The sequence below is a fragment of the Mastigoproctus giganteus genome, chromosome 6 (assembly GCF_048544385.1).
Source record: "Mastigoproctus giganteus isolate SK-2022 chromosome 6, ASM4854438v1, whole genome shotgun sequence".
NCBI lineage: Eukaryota > Metazoa > Arthropoda > Arachnida > Uropygi > Thelyphonidae > Mastigoproctus > Mastigoproctus giganteus.
Genome location: NC_143580.1, coordinates 213,671,197 through 213,694,027, shown reverse-complemented (window position 1 = coordinate 213,694,027; position 22,831 = coordinate 213,671,197). Strand labels below are relative to the sequence as shown.

Below are 22,831 nucleotides of genomic sequence, written 5' to 3'. Positions count from 1 at the left end.
ATTTGCTAAATTATGGGTATTTCTTATATGGCAGGAAATACAGTAATTTAATAATTTTCTTAATAGATTTAATTCTAATCACAATGAAGTTCATTTCATTTCCAAGCACACATATAACCTCACTTATTCTATTTCAATTGAATATCACTCATTTTACCTACATGCAAAAATTTCATCTTTCTGGCCTTTTCTGGATTTAAATCTCTTCACTGCACACTCAAATTCACCCTATCTTCAAATATTCTTCTGAGATTAAAAAAGTCTGACTACATTGAATTTTAACTTGTTCCAATCTGATTTATACCCTTATAGAAAAGATATTTAATGTTTATAAATAATACCTGTTGTTTTCCAATTAAACAGACTCAGCTGATATACACCCAGTCAAAACATTTTGACCACCCAGTGTTTTAGCAATAGTTTATTCCTCCTTATGTGGTGGCAAACATGTTCATGGTGAAAACCAGTAAATGTGACTCTGCGGGTTCATGGCATATGAAAAATTTGATCGACATGGGAAAGGGACATGATGTGATGGACTTCGAAAAAGGGATGATTGTCGGGTACCAGTTGAAGGACAGCATTATTAGGGAAATTGCAAATATTACAGGCTGTTTGTGAATGCTCTAATTAAGGTGTTCCAAGAGTGGATAGATAGTGGACAGAGCAGCAGTTGCCAGGCCAATGGTAGCTGTTCACACATCATCTGATGGTAGTGGTGAAAGTAGGCTATCTCACCTTGTGAGAGTTGATTGATGAAAATAGTCGATGCTGCTTATAGGGAGCCCTTATGGTTATAGACCTTATGGTTTTCCACTGTGTGGAAAAGGCCAGAGTTCAAATCCCGTTAACAATGTGAGGAATTTTATAGGCTTTTTTTTTTTTCACTCCACCGCTGAGTTAGTTGGCCTCAGGTGTGGGTGGCAAGGATCCCCCCCAAGAAACTTGGGATTTTTTGTACAGCAAAACTGGCAAATCAACCAGATAATGTGCACAATTAATGGACATATTACATGTGGGCAGATGAGTTTGTTCTTGGGTGATCCTAATATGACAGCTTTCTTTAATACATTAATGTAAAATGATTATGCATTTTACTTTATACACTAACAGATTTGAACCAAGGGACTACAGCAGTGTTTCCAAGATGAGTCAACAAATCCTCCTCCCTATGGACTTCTGGTATAGGCACCAAATATTTTCCTTTTCTGATGAATCATGTTTCCTGCTATGTGGAAGGTATGATGGCAAACTGCAAAGAGAAGTCACTCCAATGCCATGGTCCAAAAGAAACAGGCAGGAAGCTGCAGTGTTCTGATATGGGGTATGTTTTTCTGGGAATGTCTTAGAGCCTTCATATCCCAAAGACTACACTGAATACTACATATCCATTGTGGCTGCTCAGGTACACTCTTTCATGGTAACTGTCTTCCTAGATGGCACAGGTATATAGGGGGGATAATGCACCATTCCATATTGCCAGTTTTGTTTCAGAATAGTTCGCTGAACATGACGGCAACTTCCAGGCCTTGGCTGCAACCTTGGTGGCAAAATTCAGTGGATATGAATCCGATCAAACATATATGAAATTATGTGGATTGGCAGATCCACTCTTTGGGTCCTGCACTGCGAATTATTGCAAATTCACAGAACACAAGATGGCAACATGGAAAACATATCACCCAACATTCAGAGGCTTTACAAAGTCCATGCTTCATCATGTGGTAGATGTACTGGGGGCAAGAAAAGAACATACCCATTATTAGATATGTCTAAAAAGAAACAGCTCATTTATCAATTAGAATACCAAAAAAATCTGAATTGTCATTCAATGAATGCACTGAGCCAGTCCAATTCTAAGTCCACAGACTATGTTAACCATTCACTAGTAAATTATGTCACCATAACACAGTAAATGGTCTCTTTTCTAAAACTTTCTCAGCCATGTCTTGTTTGACATTATTTTAAATCTCTTTATCCTAACATATAACTATTCTCACAGAAATTCTTGACTTTTCAACTATACTTTGATTGTTACCCACTCTCTAGACCTTGGTTTTTCAAACTAAAACACTAAGGCCATTTGGAATAATCTCCAACTTGATACTACAGTGTTCTGCTCACCTCAACTCTTTCTCAAAGAACAGAGAAATACATCAACTTCCAACTCCTACACTACAGAAGAATATGGTATTCTGATATTAAATATGTTGTTGTTATTTGGTTTTTAGGAGCATTAGCAACTAAGGCCATATTGATCCGGGAATATGCGGTGGTCATTCCCTTACCTTTCCGCATCCTCCGTATTTGGTGGTGAGGGGCTTGAACCCCGGTCTAATCAAGAAGCGAGTGCTAGCACTGCTGCTCCTTCCCACCTGGCTACGGAGGTGCCAATATTAAATATCTTCCTTGATATTTAATAAACAAAAGTTATATGGCATAATGAGAGAGAGAGAGAGAGAGAGAGAGAGTTTTTAATTACAGTGAATATTACAATACAATAGTCATAGTAATCGCAATAGGGGCTTAGAGGGGAACAGGTATTCTGTGTGTTATCAGACACTCAATCAAAAACATTGATGGATCCAATATCTTTCTATTACAGAAGATTTAGGAGAAGTCCGGTTGGCCTTACTCCCTAAAATCAGCTCATGCACACCGTCTCGATGGTAAGCCCTGTTACGTCACTTAGGTGGAAATGAACGTGTAGAATGGTTGTCTTCAAGATGCCTGGTCAACCCGAAGAGGAAAAGACCAAACCCTCCAGCACAACATGACAGCACAATGAAAAAAATGACCCTCAGTCCCCAGCGGCTTTCGCTCCCCCTCTTATGGTAGCGAGAGGATCAGAGTGGAAGCAGAGGGTGCTAAGAATCTCTGGGTACAACCAAGCTGTCATGCACAGAAACTGAACTTGGCCTGTTACAATGCTAAGGTTGCCCATTGGTGAAGACAGGATATTAGAGCTGGAAAAGAAATTAGAAAATGTGATTGGAATATCATCGGTTTGGCTGAAACAAGAAGAAATGAATCACTTAAGTTTATCAAGTGGAAATCTGCTGTACACCAATTGAACCAGTGAAAGGAGCGAAGGTGGACTTGGCTTTCTGGTCCATAAAGATATAAAAAACAACATTTTGGAATTTAAAAGTACATCACCAAGGGCGTCAAGAACAATACTCAAGATTTCTAAGAGGTACATGACGATGAAGAGGTTGAAGAAATGTATACCGAAACTGAGTCTTCTAGTTGAGCAGAAATCCACTACACTATTATTATAGGGGACTTCAATGCTAAGGTTGGAAAAAGACAAAACAGCACAGAAAGGGGAACTATAGGAAATTTTGGAATTGGTGAATGAAATGAAAGAGGTGAAAGAATTGTGGAATTTGTGGAATCTCAAGGATTGTCAGTAATGAACACTTTTTTTCAAGAAAAGGGGTGAACAGAAAGTGGACATGGAAAAGTCCAAATGGATTAACAACTAATGAAATTGACTTCATCCTCACTAACAGAAGATTTATCGTGAATGATGTTACCATCCTGAATAAGGTAAATGTTGGAAGTGATCACAGAATAGTAAGATGAACACTTGATATAGATGTAGGAAAAGAAAGGAAAAAAACTGACTCACTAAATAATACGAAGGTCTTTGAGATAACAGAAGAGGAGAAAAAGCAGTATGTACTGGAACTTAAGAACAAGTTTGAGCTCCTGCAGACTGCTCAGAACCAAGATATCGACGAGGAATATTACAACTTTCTGAAAGTGATAAAGCCCAAGAAACCTACAAGGAAAAGGAAATCCAAAGAAGAAAAAATTAGTCAAGAAACACTTGTTATGATGAACCGAAGGCGACAAATGAAGAGCAAGATAAACACTGACAAGGAGAAAATTGAGTATACTGAGTTATGCAAAGCCATTAGAAAGAGACTCAGAGACAACATAAGAAAGTTTTAACACAAGAAAAGTAGAACAAGCATTAAGGGAAAACAAAGGACTTAAATCAGCAGCCATGAGCAGTAACACAGAAAGACAAATGATACTGAAACTGAAGAATAGTGATGGTGTACTTATAAATAGCAGAGAAGGCATGATTCAAATAGCAGAAGACTACTATAAAGGATTATACAAGGAGCGAGGGATTGATGCAGCAGTGGGGAAGATGGATCGCAAATCAGTAACACATACGACATACCCAATATTCTTCCTCATGAGGTAGAACATGCGTTCTAGAAAATGAAGAATGAGAAAGCCCCAGGGGAAGATGAAGTTACTGTAGAGTTGTTAAAATTGGGAGGAAGAGACATAACACAAAAACTGGCAAGGCTCTTCACAAAGTGCATTAGAAAAGGTGTGACGCCTAAGGAATGGAATAATGCAATCATAGTTTTGTGCATAAGAAAGGAGATAAGTCAGAAATTGGAAATCATAGACCAATTAGCTTGTTATCCCACATCTACAAGATATTCACAAGGGTCATTACTAACAGATTAGAAAGAATACTTGATGAGAATCAACTGATAGAGCAAGCTGGCTTTAGGACAGGATTCTCAACTATGGATCACCTTCATGTAATATCATAGCTAATGGAGAAAGCAAATGAATATGAAACACCATTATGGCTGGCATTTGACTCCATACAGCATAAGGTAATGTTTCGGGCACTGGAAAGACAAGGCATAGATACCCCATATATTATGATTTTGAAAAAAAAATATATGAGAACGGTACCTCCTTTATTAGACTAGACAAAGAGAGTAGCATATTTAAAATTGAGAAAGGAGTTTAACAAGGAGACACAATATCTCCGAAGCTGTCAGAAGATTAGACTGGTTGCAGAAAGGAGTCAATGTGAATGGAGAGTACCTAAACCATTTACAGATGACATTGTGGTCATAAACCATGATCCCAGAGAATTAGAGGAAAATCTTATTATCAGTTAGGCACAGTTAATAAGGATTTTGGACTAAAGATGAATATGGCTAAAACAAAAGTAATGATGAACAAGTATGCCACAGAAATTTTTTTTTTTTTTTTGTTATTAGGGCATTAGCAACTAAGACCATACTGCTCCGGGGATATGCGGTGGTCATTCCCTGACCTTTCCACACCCTCCGTATTTGGTAGTCACAGGCTCAAATCCCGGTCTAATCAAGAAGCGCGTGCTATGTACTGCTGCTCCAGCCCACGGAGGCACCTGCCACAGAAAGGGACAATGATTGAAGGTGCAGTAATTGAAAAGGCGGAATCATATACTTATCTGGGACAAGTTATTACCTGTAATAATGATAAATGGCTGGAAGTCAAGAGAAGAGTAAATTTTGGATGGATAGCATTCAGGAAATATAGTCACATACTGAAGAGCAATATCCCAGTTTGTCTGAAACGCAAAATAATGAACCGATGTATACTCCCCACCATGACTTATGGAAGTGAAACTTGGGCACTCACCAAAAGAATGGAAGAGAAGCTGAGAACTACACAGTGATGGAACGAATTATATTGGGAATCAGACTGTTAGATAAGACGAGAAACACATGGATTAGGCAGCAAACTCAAGTAAAGGACATTGTTATCAAAACTAAAGAACTAAAATGGTCTTGGGCAGGACACATAGCTCGAAGATATGATGACAGATGGACTAAGAAAATAACAGAATGGTATCCAAGAGGAGCTAGAAGAAAACCTGGAAGACAACGAACGGAGATGGACAGATGAAATTCATGAGTTTGTGGGTAGTAAATGGATGGCTATTGCACAAAACAGAAGGAACTGGAAAGTTGCCTGGAGAGGCCTTCATTTATCCTGCAGTGGATTGAAAATGGCTGATGATGATGAGTACTCGAATTACAGAAAACATGTGGTTACTATAAGATCATTGCAATATCCACTGTGGTTTAAAATCTGCTGGCTGCAAAAACACAAAAGGATAGAATAAAGTTTTTTTTTTTTTTTTTTTAATATGGATTCCAAACCACTGGTGATATATTTACTTCAGTTAATCATTCATGAATAAAGTATACGGAAAAGGTTGGAGAAACTTGAAAAAAGTGGTTACTAGAGGCATTTTTAAGTTTTTTAATCAGGTTTGGCATAAATGCTTTCTAAGCAAGCTGAGATCTTATTCAGGTTCCTGAATATGAATATGAACCTGAATATGAATATATTCAGGTTCACGATTTTTTTGCTACTGCTTAGTTGTTTTCAATTACTGCTTACACTGTGTGATAACTTGCTGTCTTTTAACTTCAACAAATAACACTCAAGTTCCCCAATACGCTGTCCTTTCACCCACTCTTTTCCTCCCGTATACTAGAATCCCATCCATGGTTGTGCTAATGATAGTACATGGCACTCCACCATCCAATTTGACAAACCAGTTTGCATGAAAAGATAATTCTTTGAATATCCACTAGTTCCTTAACCCCCTTTGCACATGGGTTTCTGTACCATATGCACAACTTGGAGTGAATTTTTTTTCAGGAATTTGGAAGTTTTGAAAAACTATGTACATAAATGCTTTTAATTGCTATTTTTTTCCTATTTTGACTTTATAGCGAAGCATTAGAACAGAATTGTCAAAAATAAAATCCTTTTTATTTAACAAAATAATTTCTATAAAAAAAACAAATAAAAACTAATGTTTAATTTACAGTAATATCTTCTATGTTTATACAAGCAACTCTTGGTTTATGAACGAGTTCCGTTCCATGACATTGTTCGTTATGTGTATCTTGCATTACTGAGCTTTTACGATAAGTATTGTTGTATCGTATACATTAGCAGCCATTTTAAAGCATTAAAACCATGTACTAAACATTGAATGGTCTATACAAGGGGGTGGCCAACAAGTCGATCACGGCGAATTTTAATATATATAAAAATAGATTAGTCAAAATCTAAATGTTATTATTATTTTTACACCACACTGCATACACTTATTACAAATCCATTGAACCACATGACTACTCTTGTCACCGCACAGCCGTTAGGATTGTCTAGTGAAAATTCACGCAGTTATGTTGTGGAGAGCATAGTATGTGTTGAATTCTTATTTAGTTTACTTAATATTAATTATTGGACAGTACTTTTATGCTAATTTAATGCCTAATTTAAAATAATACTACAAAAAAAGAGTAAAACGTATCATTTTCATCAAGAGTGGGAACTAGAATATTTTTTTGTAATGATGAAAGAAAATGTTGTTGTTTGATCTGCAATGCTTCCGTGACTATACCCAAAAAGGGAAATTTAGATAAGCACTTCAACGCATTCCATGGTAAACACCAATCGGATTTTCAGCCTAATAGTGGCTTTAGAAAAATAAATTAAAAGAACTTAAATACAGATTATTTGCACAACAAAATTTCTTCATGAAATTTACAATCTAAAGCAGTAATGTAGCATCATTTAAAGTGAGACATCTTCTTGCAAAAAATTGTGAACCATTTTCAGATAGTCATCAAAAACGCATGATTCATCAAAGACGCATTTTTCGAAATAAGATTCTCTTTTTGAAAATTTTAAGAAAAATGAAATTAAAAGTGCTCTTCAAGATCTGCAATTATCTCGAAATACTGTGATGCAACGCATCGAAAAAATTAGTAAAAATGTGAACAAATAATTGTGTGCTCATATTGCAAATTCTGTGTCCTTTTTTTACAACTGGATGAATCTACAGATGTCAGTGATACAGCTCAATTGCTTGTTTTTATTCGTATGGTTTTCAATGATTCTGCCACTAGAGAAGAATTGGGTATGGTTTCATTTAAAGAAAGAACTACAGGTCTTGATGCGTTTAACGCATTCAAAAAATTTATTGAAAAAATTAAATTACCACTATTTAGGTTCGTATCAATAAAAACAGATGGAGCTAAAGCAATGATGCAGCATCTTAATGGACTCATCGCATTGTGCCAAAAGGATGATGAATTCCCAGATTTTTGATTTACCACTGTATCATCCACCAACAAGTGTTAGCCAGCAAAAGATTAAATACTAAAAGTGTTATGGACATAGCTTTCAAAATGCTGGCTTTTTTTTTGGCAGATTTTACCAGTAAATTAAGTGATCTGAATTTTGAATTTCAAGGAAAAAATAAAAATATGGGTGACATGATTCTTAGTACTTCTGCATATAAATATAAATTTTTGGCAATGGCTAAGGATCTCAGAGAGAGAGAGAGAGAGAGAGAGAGAGAGAGAGAGAGAGAGAAAAAAAAAAAAATCAATCATTTTGCAAATATGCAAGATCATTTGCAAAAATATCCTGTTTTTGAATTTAATAGTGAGAAATAAGTTTCTGAAATTGAGGAAGTTGTGGATGATTTTCAAACCAGATTCAGTGATTTTTAAAACAATTAAAGACACTGTTCAATATATTTCTTATCCATTTAATGTCAACTTAGATACAAAACAAATTGCATGGGGAAAAAAGGGGGAAAAAAAGCTGAGATTTTTCACATGGAGAAAATATTACTTGAAAATTAAATTATTACCTGTCAGAGACTTGGCAATTTGGAATCTCCTCTCTTTGATCTTCTCTGGATTAAAATCTCTCTACCTCATTGTGTCAAATTCATCTGTTGTCTTTACTATTCTCCCAACTCCACTAATCACTTGGAGCTCTTTGACTTCCTCTCTTTGCAACTTGACTTTCTCCAGTCCAACTTTCCTAACAGTGAGGTAATTTTCCTTGGTGATTTTAATGTCCAAAACTCCAGCTGGCTTCCGTTTTCTAGTCACACCAAACCAGCAGGTCAAGATGCTGATGCTTTTGCAATTACTAATGACTTATCACAGATTGTTCATTTATCTACAAGAATACTGGACAATCCTAATCATACAGCCAATACGCTTGATCTTTTTCTCACAAACAACCCTTCTAAGTACAAGGTTGAAGTGAGAGGTCCTTTAGGCACTTCAGATCACAACTTGGTGATTGTCTCTTCTCCAATGGAACTTTTATCTCATGGCTATTCCGAACCTCGTGTTGTTTGGCATTACAAGAATGTAAAATGGAATGACCTGCGAGACTTCTTTTCTTCTTTTCCTTGGTCGGATTACTGTTTCAAAACTTCTGATGTCAACGTTTGCTCAGATCGTGTCAGTAAAATTATTCTTGTTGGAATGGAATCCTTTATCCCCACTCTACTTTAAAATCTTGTCCTTTATCTAAACCTTGGTTTTGCAATAAATGTGCTAAGGCTGTTCAAGAGAAGAATGTTGCATATCGTAATTGGCTTGTTTCTAATTCTTCAGTATCATTTTCTGCATACACCAAAGCTCGCAACAATTGTAAAGCAGTTATTAATCAGTCCAAACTAGAGTTTGAACAGGCTAAGAGTAGAAAACTTGCTTCTTGCCCTAATGGTAGCCGAGCATTCTGGTCTCTTGCCAAAGCTATTGGCCACAACTTTGGCCCATCTCTGCTCCCACCTCTGTCCAAACCAGATGGCTCTGTTGTCACTTCAGCCAAGGATAAAGCTGACCTACTAGCATCCCATTTTTTTTCCAGCTCAAGTATTAATGATCTTGGAAAAACACTTCCCACCATTCCCAACACGCTCCATTCAATGCCTCCTGTGGTTTTCCGTCAAAAGGATATCAGAAGGATTTTGGTGAATCTTGATGCTAAGAAAGCTCCAGGTCCCGATGATATATCTCCACTTGTTCTCTAAACCTGTGCTCCTGAACTTAATCCTATTCTTTGCCGCCTTTTCTCACTTTCTTATTCCAAAGGTGTTTTTCCTTCTGCTTGTAAATTTGCTCAGATCCAGCCAGTTCCTAAAAAGGGTGACAAATCCCTCCCATCCAATTATCGTCCCATTGCAATTACTTCTACTCTTTCTAAAGTAATGGAGAAATCAATTAACTGCCAACTCTTAAACTACCTAGAAACCTTCCATCTGATTAACGATCGCCAAAATTGTCGAACCACTGGTGATATTCTGGCTTACATTACCCATTTATGGACTAATTCAATGGAAAGGTTCGGTGAAACACAAGTAGTTGCTCTTGACATCTCAAAGGCTTTCGATTATGTTTAGCATAAAGGTCTTCTAAACAAGCTTCCATCTTATGGTTTTCCAACTGTTTTTAGTAATTAGTTATCCAGTTTTCTCTCTGATCGCTCACTGAGGGTGATGGTAGATGGCTCTCTGTCTTCTAACTTCTCCACTAATGCCGGCGGTGTCCCCCAAGGTTCAGTTCTTTCCCCCACTCTTTTCCTCTTGTATATTAATGACCTTCTTCCATTGACTGAAAATCCTATCCACAGTTTTGCCGATGATAGCACATTGCATTCCGCTTTCCAACTTGAGAAACCTTGTCCTGCTCAATCAGCTTCAACTTCTCTAAAATCTGCTGCCAATTCCTTAAATGCCGATCTTCAGGTAAGTCTCCAGTGGGGCAAAGACAATTTAGTTGATTTCAACCATTCTAAAACTCAGTCTTGTCTTATATCTCGCAAAAAGGATTCTTCTGCTCCTATGCTTATCTTTAGTGACACTCCGATTTCTAGGCAAAATGATATATCTCTTTTGGGGATTACCCTGACTTCTAATCTCTCTTGGCACAAGCAGATTAAAAATATTGCTTCCTCTGCATCTAAAAAACTTGGTTTTCTCTTTCGCTCTCAGCATTACTTTTCTTCCAAACAGCTGCTCACTCTGTATAAATCACAAATCTGCCCTGCCATGGAATATTGTTCCCACATCTGGGGTGGTGCCCCCAAAACCTATCTCAGGCTTCTCGATTCCATTCCGAAGAGGGCAGTTAGGTTAATTAACGATTCATCTCTAACAGAGTCTCTCCACTCGCTTTCTCATAGACGTACTGTTTCTGCTGCATGCCTCTTCTACAGACACTTACATAGGCACTGTTCTTCTGAATTGGCTTCTATAATTCCCGCTCTCTCTTTCAAAACAGTCCGAACATGTGCCACCACCAGCCAACATCCATTTACTGTCCAACTTCAAACTCACAGAACCAACTTTTCATCTTCCTCATTTATTCATTCAACTGCCGTTTTCTGGAACAACCTTCCTTCATACGTATTTCAAAAAAAAAAAAAAAAAAATTACATTTCGAAGCGATATTTTCCTAAAAGCCAGATCATCAGAAAAAGACTTTTGGAAAAATATGTTTGCCGAGAAAAGTACCCAAATGTAAAAAAAAAAAAAAAAAAAAAATGCAGTGAACTTTTAAATTCCTGTTTTGGCTCCACATATTTATGTGAATCAGCCTTTCTGTATTTGAAACAAACAAAGACGAAGAATCACTCTGCTCTTACAGACTTGTATACAGAAGTTTCTTTACAGTTGGCCTTATCACAGTATATTCCCAATTTTGAAAAGCTTGGCAGATGACATGAACACACAAACTTTCACATAATTAAAAATTTAAATTCGTATGAATTTAAAATAAGAATTTTGAATTTATTTAATTTTAAAATTTATAAACAGCATTTTTCAATGTTCTGATTAACTTTTATTAACCATGTGCAATGAAATTCTTGAGTGGGTAGATCACAGTACATTTTGAAGAAAAAAAGTAGATCACATCACAAATTAAGTTGCCCATTCCTGGTTTATACAATACATTTTATTATAATGTATGTATGCATTATGGTTTACGTAACATAAAATAAAACAAGAAAATAATAAAAAAAAAAAAAAAAAAAAAAACAAGATATTGTACTTGTTAATTTTAATTAAAAACAAAGAATTACAAAATAGAAATAAAGAAAATGAGTACTAACATATGTACTGTACATATATATGTATTCAATTTTTATTCATCAACATCTTCATCAGAGTTCAATATTATCCGCATAAGTGACAATAGGTGCAGATGAGGTAAATGGAAGGGCATCTGATAATGAAGAAACAGCTGGGTTTTCCACTTTTTTAAAATATATTTTTATAGAAGATTGCACAGTTAGTTTCTTTTTTTCTTCAAAAATCTGACTGTAGTATGCTAGACAGTCATAAATGCATCTTTTCACTTTTGCAATTCTTTCTATATTTGTGTCTTCTTCTTCTTCTTCAAAGATTGCCAACCCCTTTAGAAATTGATTTGAAAGCTGCAGCCATTTTCTGCCTTGTAAATGTTCTGTGGAATATCAGGTTCTTCTGTTACTTCAGAATTTAGATGAGTCTCTTTTTCAATTATTTCAATGATTGTTAATTCCTCAAAATGTAAATCCAAAAGCTCTCTCACATAAGTCACATCAAGGTTGAGGTCCATTTTATTGCCCAGTTCAACAATTTCTTCAGGCACGGGTTCTACTGGCTCCTCAAAATCACTTAAATTATTCACAAATTGTGAACACAAGTTTTTCCACACACCACTTAAGTTTGTTTCCTTCACATCCCCCCCCCCCCAGGCACCAGCAATGTTTTGCGATGCATTGTAAATGTTGCATGCCTTAGGTTTATTAACCAAGAACATTTCAGTATAATTATCATATAATAATTTTCCGATGATTATTGTAATAAATACATTTTTTAAAAGTTTATTTATTTAAATCTTACAATTATGTTCACTATACATTTGGCATTTTGTTTCATAAGGAATTCTATCTATCTATTGGCGACTTTAAGAAATTTTGAATGAATTGTGATGTTCGTTATAGCGAATGTTGTAAATCAAATGTTCATAAACCGAGCGTTTCCTGTATATGTATTATTTCATTGAGTTCCACCAACTTCTTGTTCCGAATTCCAGAGAATCTTCAATTTCTGGTTATGTAAATTCACATCATCATCTTGAATCTTCAATTTCTCTTTGTTTAAATTCACATCAACTTGAATATTCAATTTCTCATTGAATCTTGTTGAAAGGATAAGTTGTTCAACACTGACTTTCAAAACTATCATAACTGTTTTCTTATTAAACATAATTAATGGAAAATTTGATGGGAGCATGTTTTTATAGTTTCAAGAGAACTTGTACATACAGACATAATTTGTCAATACTGCAAAACATATATAAGCATGCATACTCCTTCAGTTCCTCACATGAAAAAAACATGTTTGCTCATTTGTGAAAATGGCTGAATGCTGATTTCTCTCCAGGCAATTATCCAATGGGGGGGGGAAACACTTCAATCATCCTTCTACAACCCAAGCTTGTCTTATTTCTCACAAAAAAGAGTGCTCACCTTTCACACATCTTTATTGGTCACTGAAAACCTAACCTTTCTTGGCATAAGCATATCACAAATACTAATTCCTCTTCATCAGGGGGGAAACCAAAAACACACACGTGCACTAGGTTTTCTTCCTCTCCCCCTTTCACTCTCAGCATTACTTTTCTTCTAAACAGCTACTGACTCTGTTCAAATTGCAAATTTTCTTTCCCATGGAATATTGTTCTGTGTCTAGGCTGGCACCCCTAAAACATCCCAGATTCCTGGACTCTATCCAAAAGAGGGTGATCACATTAATTACTGACTTGGCTATTGCAGATACTCTACACTTTCTACCACACAAATGTTCATTTCATTATTCTTCTGCAATAACATGTAATTTCATCTCTCTTTCAAGCCAGTAACTCATGCATTAGTCAATCTTCATTCATAGTTCAACTCATAACCTATCAAAATAACATTTCTCTCTTTGTTCCTCTACTTCTGTTATTTGGATGAACTTTTCTTAATATCTATTTCCTGAAAATTACAATCTGTGAAAATTTAAATTTAATATCAAAAGTATCCATCTTATATTCCATCTTTTCAACCTTCAGTCCCAAGTGTAATTAAGATTGATATCACTGATCTTGACAAAAATGTTCAACTGTTCTTCATGATATACATTATTCTGTCACCTTACAAGTTCATTTGTACGCTATAATATATTGTAACGTGCAAATGAACATTTATATTTCTTGTATTAATCACCATTTGTCTCTTATTTATATTTTAGTGTAATACCACTAAAATCTTTCACAAGTTGTTTTAAAAATACAATGTTAAAAGCTACAGAAAAAGTTTATTTACACAAAACATTCATATAATCAGATGCCCAAATCTTTCACTTTACTGACATTTTATGAAAGTAAAATGAAGAACCCGAAACTAATTAAATACAAATGTCAGAAGTGACTTGCAATCACTGAAATGAATGGACTGAAATCTTAAAGCAATTCAGAACTTGCATCCAATTATAACTTAATACTCAAGAGCATTTTTATATAAATTCAGCAATACCTAAAATGATTCAAATTTTATAATGCAATAAAGTTCCAGTCTTTACCTGCCATATCCTCTTGCATGACGTAAGGTATAACAATTAGGAATCACCCATAAACCAAGGTCTATAGCAAACCATGCTCGTCTATGACAAAGAATAAGGGAATTAATATTTTAAATAAATTGAAAAAACTGAAGGAAAGGACTTTTTTTAATATGCATTAAAAAAACTTAATTTCTATAATTTTTCTATAACTATAATAAACATCAAAGAAATTACTGTACATGTATACATCTTTTGAGAATATCTGAATTAAAGACATATCCATGGACTGCTAGTCTATGGATATGTCTTTAATTAGGGGCAAATTAATAAGTTTTTTTTTTTATGAAAACATCAAACACAAGAGGTATTAGAACCTATAGTACTTACTACCGTGCTTGGGTTGGAGATTGAGAAGAAGAAAGAAGATATTTGTTAACATTAGACTTGACCTTCTGTAGACTGTAATTTTTAGGAAATTCGTACGAAGGAAGGTTGTTCCAGAAAACAGCAATTAAATGAATAAACGAGGAAGATGAAAAGTTGGTTCTGTGAGTTTGAAGTCGGACAGTAAATGGATGTAGGCTGGTGGCGGCACGCGTTTTGAAGAGTGTTTCAGACTGTTTTGAAGGAGAGAGCAGGAATTACAGAAGTCAATTCAGAAGAACAGTGCCCATGGAAGTATCTGTAGAAAAAGCATGCAGCAGAAACAGTACATCTATGAGACAGAGTGGAGAGACTGTCAGAGAGGAATCATTAATTAACCTAACTGCCCTCTTCTGAATGGAACTAGAAGCCTGAGAGAGGTTTTGGGGACACCGCCCCAGATATTCCATGGTAGGGCGGATTTGCGATTTGTACAGTGTAACGCCGAGAGCGAAAGAGAAAACCAAGTTTTTTAGATGCAGAGGAAGCAATATTTGTAATGTGCTTGTGCCAAGAGAGATTAGAAGTCAGAGTAATCGCCAAAAGAGATATATCATTTTGTCTAGAAATCGGAGTGTCACCAAAGATAAGCATAGGAGCAGAAGAATTCTTTTTGTGAGATATAAGACAAGACTGAGTTATAAAAGAATTGAAATCAACTAGTTGTCTTTGCCCCACTGGAAACCGGCATTTAAGGAATTGGTAGCGGATATTCAAGAAGTTGAAGCTGATTGAGCAGGGCAAGGTTTTTCAAAATGGAAAGTGGAATGCAATGTGCTATTATCGACAAAACTATGGATAGGATTTCCAGTCAATGGGAAAAGGTTATTAATATACAAGAGGAAAAGAGTGTGGGAGAGAACTGAATCTTGGGGGACACCAGCATTAGTGGAGAAGTTAGAAGACAGAGTTAGAAGCCATGTACCATCACCCTCAGTGAGCAATCAGAGAAAAAACTGGATAACCAATTGCAAAAAACAGTTGGCAAACTGTAAGATGGAAGCTTGTTTAGAAGACCTTTATGCCAAACATGATCGAAAGCAACTGCTTGTGTTTCACTGAACTTTTCCATTGAATTTGTCCTTAAATGGGTAACATAAGCCAGAATATGACCACTGGATCGACACTGGCGGAATCCATACTGGCGATCGTTGATCAGATGGAAAGATTCTAGGTAGTTTAAGAGTTGGCGGTTAATTGATTTCTCCATTACTTTAGAAAGAGTAGAAGTAATTGCAATAGGATGATAATTGGATGGAAGGGACTTGCCACCATTTTTAGGAACTGGCTGGATATGAGCAAATTTCCAAGCAGAAGGAAAAACACCTTTGGAATAAGAAAGTGAAAAAAGGTGGGAAAGTACAGGAGAGAACAAGTGGAGAAATACCATCAGGACCATCATTTTGAGAACAAGTGGAGAAATACCATCGGACCTGGATCTTTCTTAGCATCAAGATTCACCAAAATCCTTCTGACATCCTTTTGACAAAAGACCACAGGAGGCATTGAATGGAGCGTGTTGGGAATGGTGGGAGGTGTTTTACCAAGATCATTAATACATGAGTTGGAAGAGAAATGGGATGCTAGCAGGTCAGCTTTATCCTTGGCTGAAGTGGCAACAGAACCATCTGGTTTTGACAGAGGTGGGAGCAGAGATGGGCAAAGTTTGCGGCCAATAGCTTTGGCAAGGGACCAGAATGCTCGGCTACCATTAGGGCAAGAAGCAAGTTTTCTACTGTTAGCCTGTTCAAACTCTAGTTTAGACTGATTAATGACTGCCTTACAATTGTTGCGAGCTTTGGTGTAGGCTTGTTGTTTGTTATTTGGTTTTCAGGAGCATTAGCAACTAAGGCCATATTGCTCCGGGGATATGCGGTGGTCATTCCCTGACCTTTCTGCATCCTCCGTATATGATGGTCACGGGCTTGAACCCCGGTCTAATCAAGAAGCGTGTGCTATGCACTGCTGCTCCTGCCCACCTGGCTACGGAGGCGCCTTGGTGTAGGCAGAAAATGAAACTGAAGAATTGGAAACAAGCCAATTACGATATGCAACATTCTTCTCTTTAACAGCCTTAGCATATTTATTGGAAAACCAAGGTTTAGATAAGGGACGAGATTTTAGAGTGGAGTGTAGAATAAAGTTTGAAGTCCTGGTGGAAATTATACAAAGGCACTGTGCACATTAAATTTAGGTCTATGATAAAAAAAAAAAAAAAAAAAAGATTAAAACTGGCTATCAGTAAGAATGCTGTTTAGGAATAATAGTTGTATATGAGAATTCAGTAAAGAATGCTTGAAATGAATTTCACTAATGAAATTATGATTAGTAATCTCATGCAGAATGAAAATTCTTATGTTGGCAGTAAGCTTAACATGGCATCTGGCATTCATTAACAACAGATTATTTTACTTACACCCTCTATGCATTAAGGAACTACGGTTGATTTAACAGACAATTAGATTGATTCCAGGACAACTGCAGGTCACATACTTTTCTTGCCTATACCAATGATTCATTATATGCATTACATTCAAAACATAATGATGAAATTCTACAGAAATGGCTCAGCAATTCAAATGAATTTGGATTGGGTTTGGAGGAGAAAATTTGCAAAAAGTCTGAATTACGGAATATAATAATGTGTAAATATTTTCAAGTTATAATTCATAAGAAAGCAAACTTCTTTATTTTGCAATTCAACAACAAATGCTAATCGAGACAGCACAAATATGATGGAAAAGCAAGAGAATTTTATGAAAATATTTATAATCAAAACAAAACCTTATACAAAAAGTTCAAATCAAATAACAAAATATTACAAGTTTTTAAAACTGTAAACCTTAAGTAATATGTAAAAGTTAATAATTTAAGGCCACTGTAGGCAAGTTGTCAAATGTGCGGGTATTGTTTTAGTGATGATACAGTAGGGAATACATCTGAGTTGACAATTGTTCAGGCCCACATGACTACTAAAATAGAAAGAATACAAGTGCAAGTAGTTAAAATTTCTTGCAGGATCATCTTAACAGGAATGGAATTATATGGAAATAACAGCATGAGTTTGTTCAGGGAAAATTCCAGCTGACCAATCTGTTTGGCTACTATGATACAGTAACAAAGGCACTTGATGCAAATAATAATTTTGACACTGTTCCACACAAAATACTGCTATAGAAATTGGAGCAGTGTGACATTAGGGGCAAGCTACTGCTATGGATAAAGAGATAGTTGAGTAGCAGAAGACAGTTTGATCATAAATGGACACTGCTTTTCTTGGACTAATGTTATTAGTAGAGTCCTTTAGGGTTTAGAGTTTTGGATTAATTACTAATTAATAATATTTATTAATGATACTGATAAAGGCATATCAAGCTTTTTGTCAAAGACTGCTGATGATAAAAAGGTTGGCAGGGTGATTAATATGGAAATCAAGGCAAACTACTGCAGCAAGATGTAGAAAACTTAGGCAGATTGGCTGAGAAATGGCAATCAAGGTTTAACACTGGTAAATTCCAAAGTACTGCATATGAGAAGGAAAGAGACCTAGAAATTGTACAGTCTGACATGAAGTTCTCTGAGCAGCACAGACAAGCTGCCAGAACAGCTTATTGGGTTCTGTCAATGATATACAGGAACTTATCCAGCAGGGACAAAGAGGTGACTATCCTATTATACAAGGCAATGGCTAGACCACACCTTGAGTACTAGATATAAGTCACAAAGACTCATTTTAAAAAAGATGTGGATCTCTTGGAAGTGTTGAGAGTGGAGAATAGCAACCAGATTAGTCAAGAATGCAAAGGGATATCCTTACCACAAAAAACTTTGCAAATTGCAGCACTTGGAAACTAGTGTTTGAGACATTAAACAGATTAGATAAACTCAATGAAGATGGTATTTTAACCCTTTCTCAGACAACAAACACACACACACAAAAGGACACAAATTTAAACTGAAAGAAGATAGATGCAGAAAAGCAGCTATCCTCTTTCAGCCAGAGTGGAACTTGTTGTTGGAATAAGCTCCTGTCTGTTGTGGAACTGGATAGTTTGAAAGGAAAAATTAGACAGACATATTAAGAGGATATGGACAAATGAGATAGGTAGCTTTTTTTTTTTCTTTTTCCTTTTTTTTTTTTTTTGTTGATTTTTCAATGAGATTGCCTCCTTGCATATTTGCAGTAATAATAACATTGCACTATAAAACTTACAAACACAGACAGAAACAGGATTTAAATTGGACTGTTTTGTAAACTAAAACATAGTACAAGTAGTGTTTCTAGCAGTGTCTACTATTCGTTTATATAATTAAGCCACTTTACAAGTATGATTTAGTAGTAATAGTGACAAATGATGCAACAAAGAAAACCCATACAGCATCAGTCAAAAGTAAACAAGTGCACACACACACATCCCATATAACCTGTCCATTCCATTAACAACTCCTGGAAGGTTATCTTTTCGGGAACACATATAACAATATCAGAAACCAGTGGTCAACCAACAGCATGATATAAGCTATGCCATATAATTTGTGTATTTTATTCAAAAACATGAAAAAAAAATAAAATAAAATTTTGCAAAATATTTGTTTGTGATGAAGAATAACAGGTATTCTTGAACACAGCATATACAAACTACTAAAGGATATAATTATCTATTTTAGACCTGTGTTACTACACCATCTCATTACTCAGTAGTTTTACAGGTGATCACTAATTTTCATATACATTCTACTAAACATCACAAAAATATTCCTGGCTAAAAATGCTTAAACCATAAACTATAGCAGCTGCAACTGGAGAGTTTAACAGCAGCCTTTGCAGATCCATAATCATGCATGGACTTGGTTGATAGTTTATTTTTAGTGGTATCCAAGTTAAGTTCAACTGCAGACAATAATTAGACCTATTATACTGTTCTGTTATGCGATTTTGATTATGAAACTACATATTATTATGTTGAAATTTATGAAAGGCAATGAGAGGTCAAACTCATGACATCATTATACAAGGGTAAATCAAAAAGTAAAAGCAATTTATTTTGTTATTAAATCAAGAAAATATGCAAAAAGTTTGGTATATAAGAGATGTCTGAAGAAGCATCTTTTCCATGTTTCTCCAAACATCTTATATCAGTCTGCAAGCTTCTTAATATTATCTAAGAAAAATGTTTTCAGCCATTTGTGAAGCTGCTTGTGCACTGCTTCTTTTATGTTCATTTGTGAGAAGTTTCGGGACCCATCTTGCACAAAGTTTTCAATAGTTTAATGCTGTGTATGATCAAATATGCAGACCTGTAGCTAATGGATGACTTTCCAGCACCAGCAGAAACAGCAATCCATCTGTTTTCTTGAATAAGTACATTAACTTGTTCTGTTTACCACTGCTGTGTGTTCAACAGACTGAATGGCCTTCACAAACCACATTTGTTCTTCACTTCTAAACCTTTCCATCCAATTGTACACCATTCTTCCACTAATACACTTTTCTCCATACTGTTCTAACATTCTTCTATGAATGTGGGAAGGTTTGACCTGTTTTCACCACAAAAATTTGATCACAGTACACTGCTCACCAGTGGTGCAGTTTTGGTGCATATTCTGATACAGAATGTTAGTTCCACAAGAAAATTAACTTCATTTTTTGATTTACCCTCATATATTTCCTAGTATTTTCCATTCTACAGAATGCAAGGCTGAAATTTTGAATTAAATATATGGTACGAATGAACCACTGTTCCCCATTATAGCACAGTTCACTCAGTTCTTGTTCACTATAATGCCCTGTATACTTTGATACCCTTCCCCAGAGTTGCACTCTGTTTCCCAAACACCTTGGGAGTAGTTACCCATTATCAGGTGCTTGGTTGCCTTAGAAGCCTAGTCAAAAGAAACTTTTTAATACTCTTCGATGTCCAATCAACTGCAATTCACAGTCCATGACTTCAAAGGTGTTACATGATTTTGCTATTAAAAATTAACGTTTAACCAATACAGTAATTAGCAAGACACTGGCTGAACTGCCAGCCAAAGGGGAAATGCTGCAAGGCATTTCCATTTAATGACAAGGAGAAACTTTGAAAGTGTCTGTTTATTGTACCAGATGTTATTTTCTGTGCCCGTGAGGAATTTATACCTTTGTATTAATCTTCGGTAGCTGATTATGTTTCCTGTTTCCATGACTGTAAAACACTATGATCACATGCACCATTTCTTGCATATTACAAAAATATACACTTTACATCCATATGGGAAAGAAAGCACCCACTCAGTGGTCTAATTAACTGAATTTTACTGAAGTGTTGTTTATAAAACCTTTCTTCAGTAAACTGTCATTTCCTGAGTGGAAGTTGCTTTTGTGGAGCATGACTTATCAATTTTGTTTCAGTTGGTTATGGTTTAATCAATTGGTTATATGCATTTTTTCTCTGCATGATTGAATCTAGTTTACTGTGTGAGTAGTTTCAACTCTCCCCCGTCCTTTTTTTTTATTTTCTTCTTTTAAAGGCCTCAGAGAACAAGCAAGTTGACTAGTTCTAAAATGCGAAGGCAGTGAAGAGCTATCAAAAAAAACTTGCGATTGCAAAGTAAAATTGGACATCCACAAAAAAAAAAAAAAAAAAAAAAAAACCACAACAACTATACTCAGGAGCATGATAGATTTACACAAAATTTACTGGTTTTGAGTAGTCTAAAAATTAACAGTATCAAAAGCTATTACTGTAAATAACATATACAGTAAAATCTCATTAATACAAACTGTTTATACAAAGTACTCATTTATATGAAGCACATACCATTCCATTGCAAAAGGATAGACATTTCTTTGTTAATATATAATTAAAATTTTGTAATAATTAACCGAATTATTACAAAATTCGGTTAATATGTATTTCAAAGTTTGTTTTCACCATGTGAGAAATAAACATTGTTATTTTGTATGTTTAATACAAATCTTGGCAGAGCTGTTTGATTATTGCCTCTGGTCACTCAATTCCCTGCTTCCTGAAGGATGGCACTGCCTTAGAATTTACTTTTGTGTAAACAAAACCAGTTTATGGTAGCTACAACATAAGTGCACTCTGAAAAACATCACTGTGAAGGATGAGCTGTTAAATTTACAAAAGAAATAAAAACAGTTTTTCTAAGTTCTTTACATATGCTCCTTCGCTCTCCATGGGATTAAAGTCAGTTGCAATTAACCAATTAACCTATCCAACTGGGCAAGTCTGTAGCTGCAAATGCCAAGAGCAACACTACACCGGGCAGTTCTCGAGATTGAAACTTTATGCTTACAAAGTGTACAGGAAATTAAGCCTCATGACAAGCCACAATGAGAGGAATTTGCTTTTCACATTCTCAGCTGTATAGATCAGTGGTGCCCAACCTTTACCCTTACAGGAGCCATATTCAAAGTTAAACTTGTTTTGTGGACCACACTGAGTGATTCAAGAAAAATTAGTGCGTTACATTTTCCATATCTTGTTACACGTAAAAGGAAATTTCTATTTTCACGTTACCGTGTTTTTTTTTTTTTTTTTATTTTCAGGCTATATATAAAAATGCAAATTCCCAACACTTTTATGTGCAACAAATCTATGTCAGCAATTTCTTTTCATTATTTTATTAAAATTATAAAAAATATGACTTACTTTTTGCTTTTAAATGCTCACTTCAGGAAATTTACAACCTGAAAAGAATCACTGCTTTTCAATATTAAGGTGAATGATAGTCTCTTTTCACACCAAACACACTGCTTTTTTGCTGTACTCAACAAAGAAATAGGCTTTAGTCCACCTTTGTTTAAAAACGACACTCCAAATAGACTTTCCTCTTTCAGAACATTTTTAAGGATGATTTTTTAATTCAATCCAAATTAACAATAGTTCAATACAATGAAAGTTATATCAAAATAGAAGAATTTCACAATGTGAAAAAATTGATACGTACATAACTATATTTAGCAAACATACGACTGCACTGGACTACATGTACATGTTTAAAACATGTTGAGCTCGACACATGCATGTACACACAGTGGTGTGACTCTAAAATGCCGTTTTAGTTCACTTTCTGCACGGGCCATATAAAATTTATTCACGGGCTGCAGGTCGGACACCACTGGTATAGATGAAAATTAGCACTTTCCAGAAAATGTCGTTT

The 22,831-nt window shown here is 35.5% G+C and overlaps 1 protein-coding gene across 8 annotated transcripts in view; it reads right to left on the bottom strand.

The window, feature by feature from the left end:
* Positions 1 to 22,831, bottom strand: part of Ufd4 (ubiquitin fusion-degradation 4-like) — a 729,475-nt gene that overhangs the window by 344,672 nt on the left and 361,972 nt on the right. For all 8 annotated transcript variants that reach the window (XM_090376711.1, XM_090376719.1, XM_090376714.1 and 5 more), the window contains exon 22: positions 14,261 to 14,341. In XM_090376711.1, the coding sequence (XP_090232837.1) occupies positions 14,261 to 14,341 (81 nt within the window). The remainder of the gene's footprint in view (positions 1 to 14,260; positions 14,342 to 22,831) is intronic.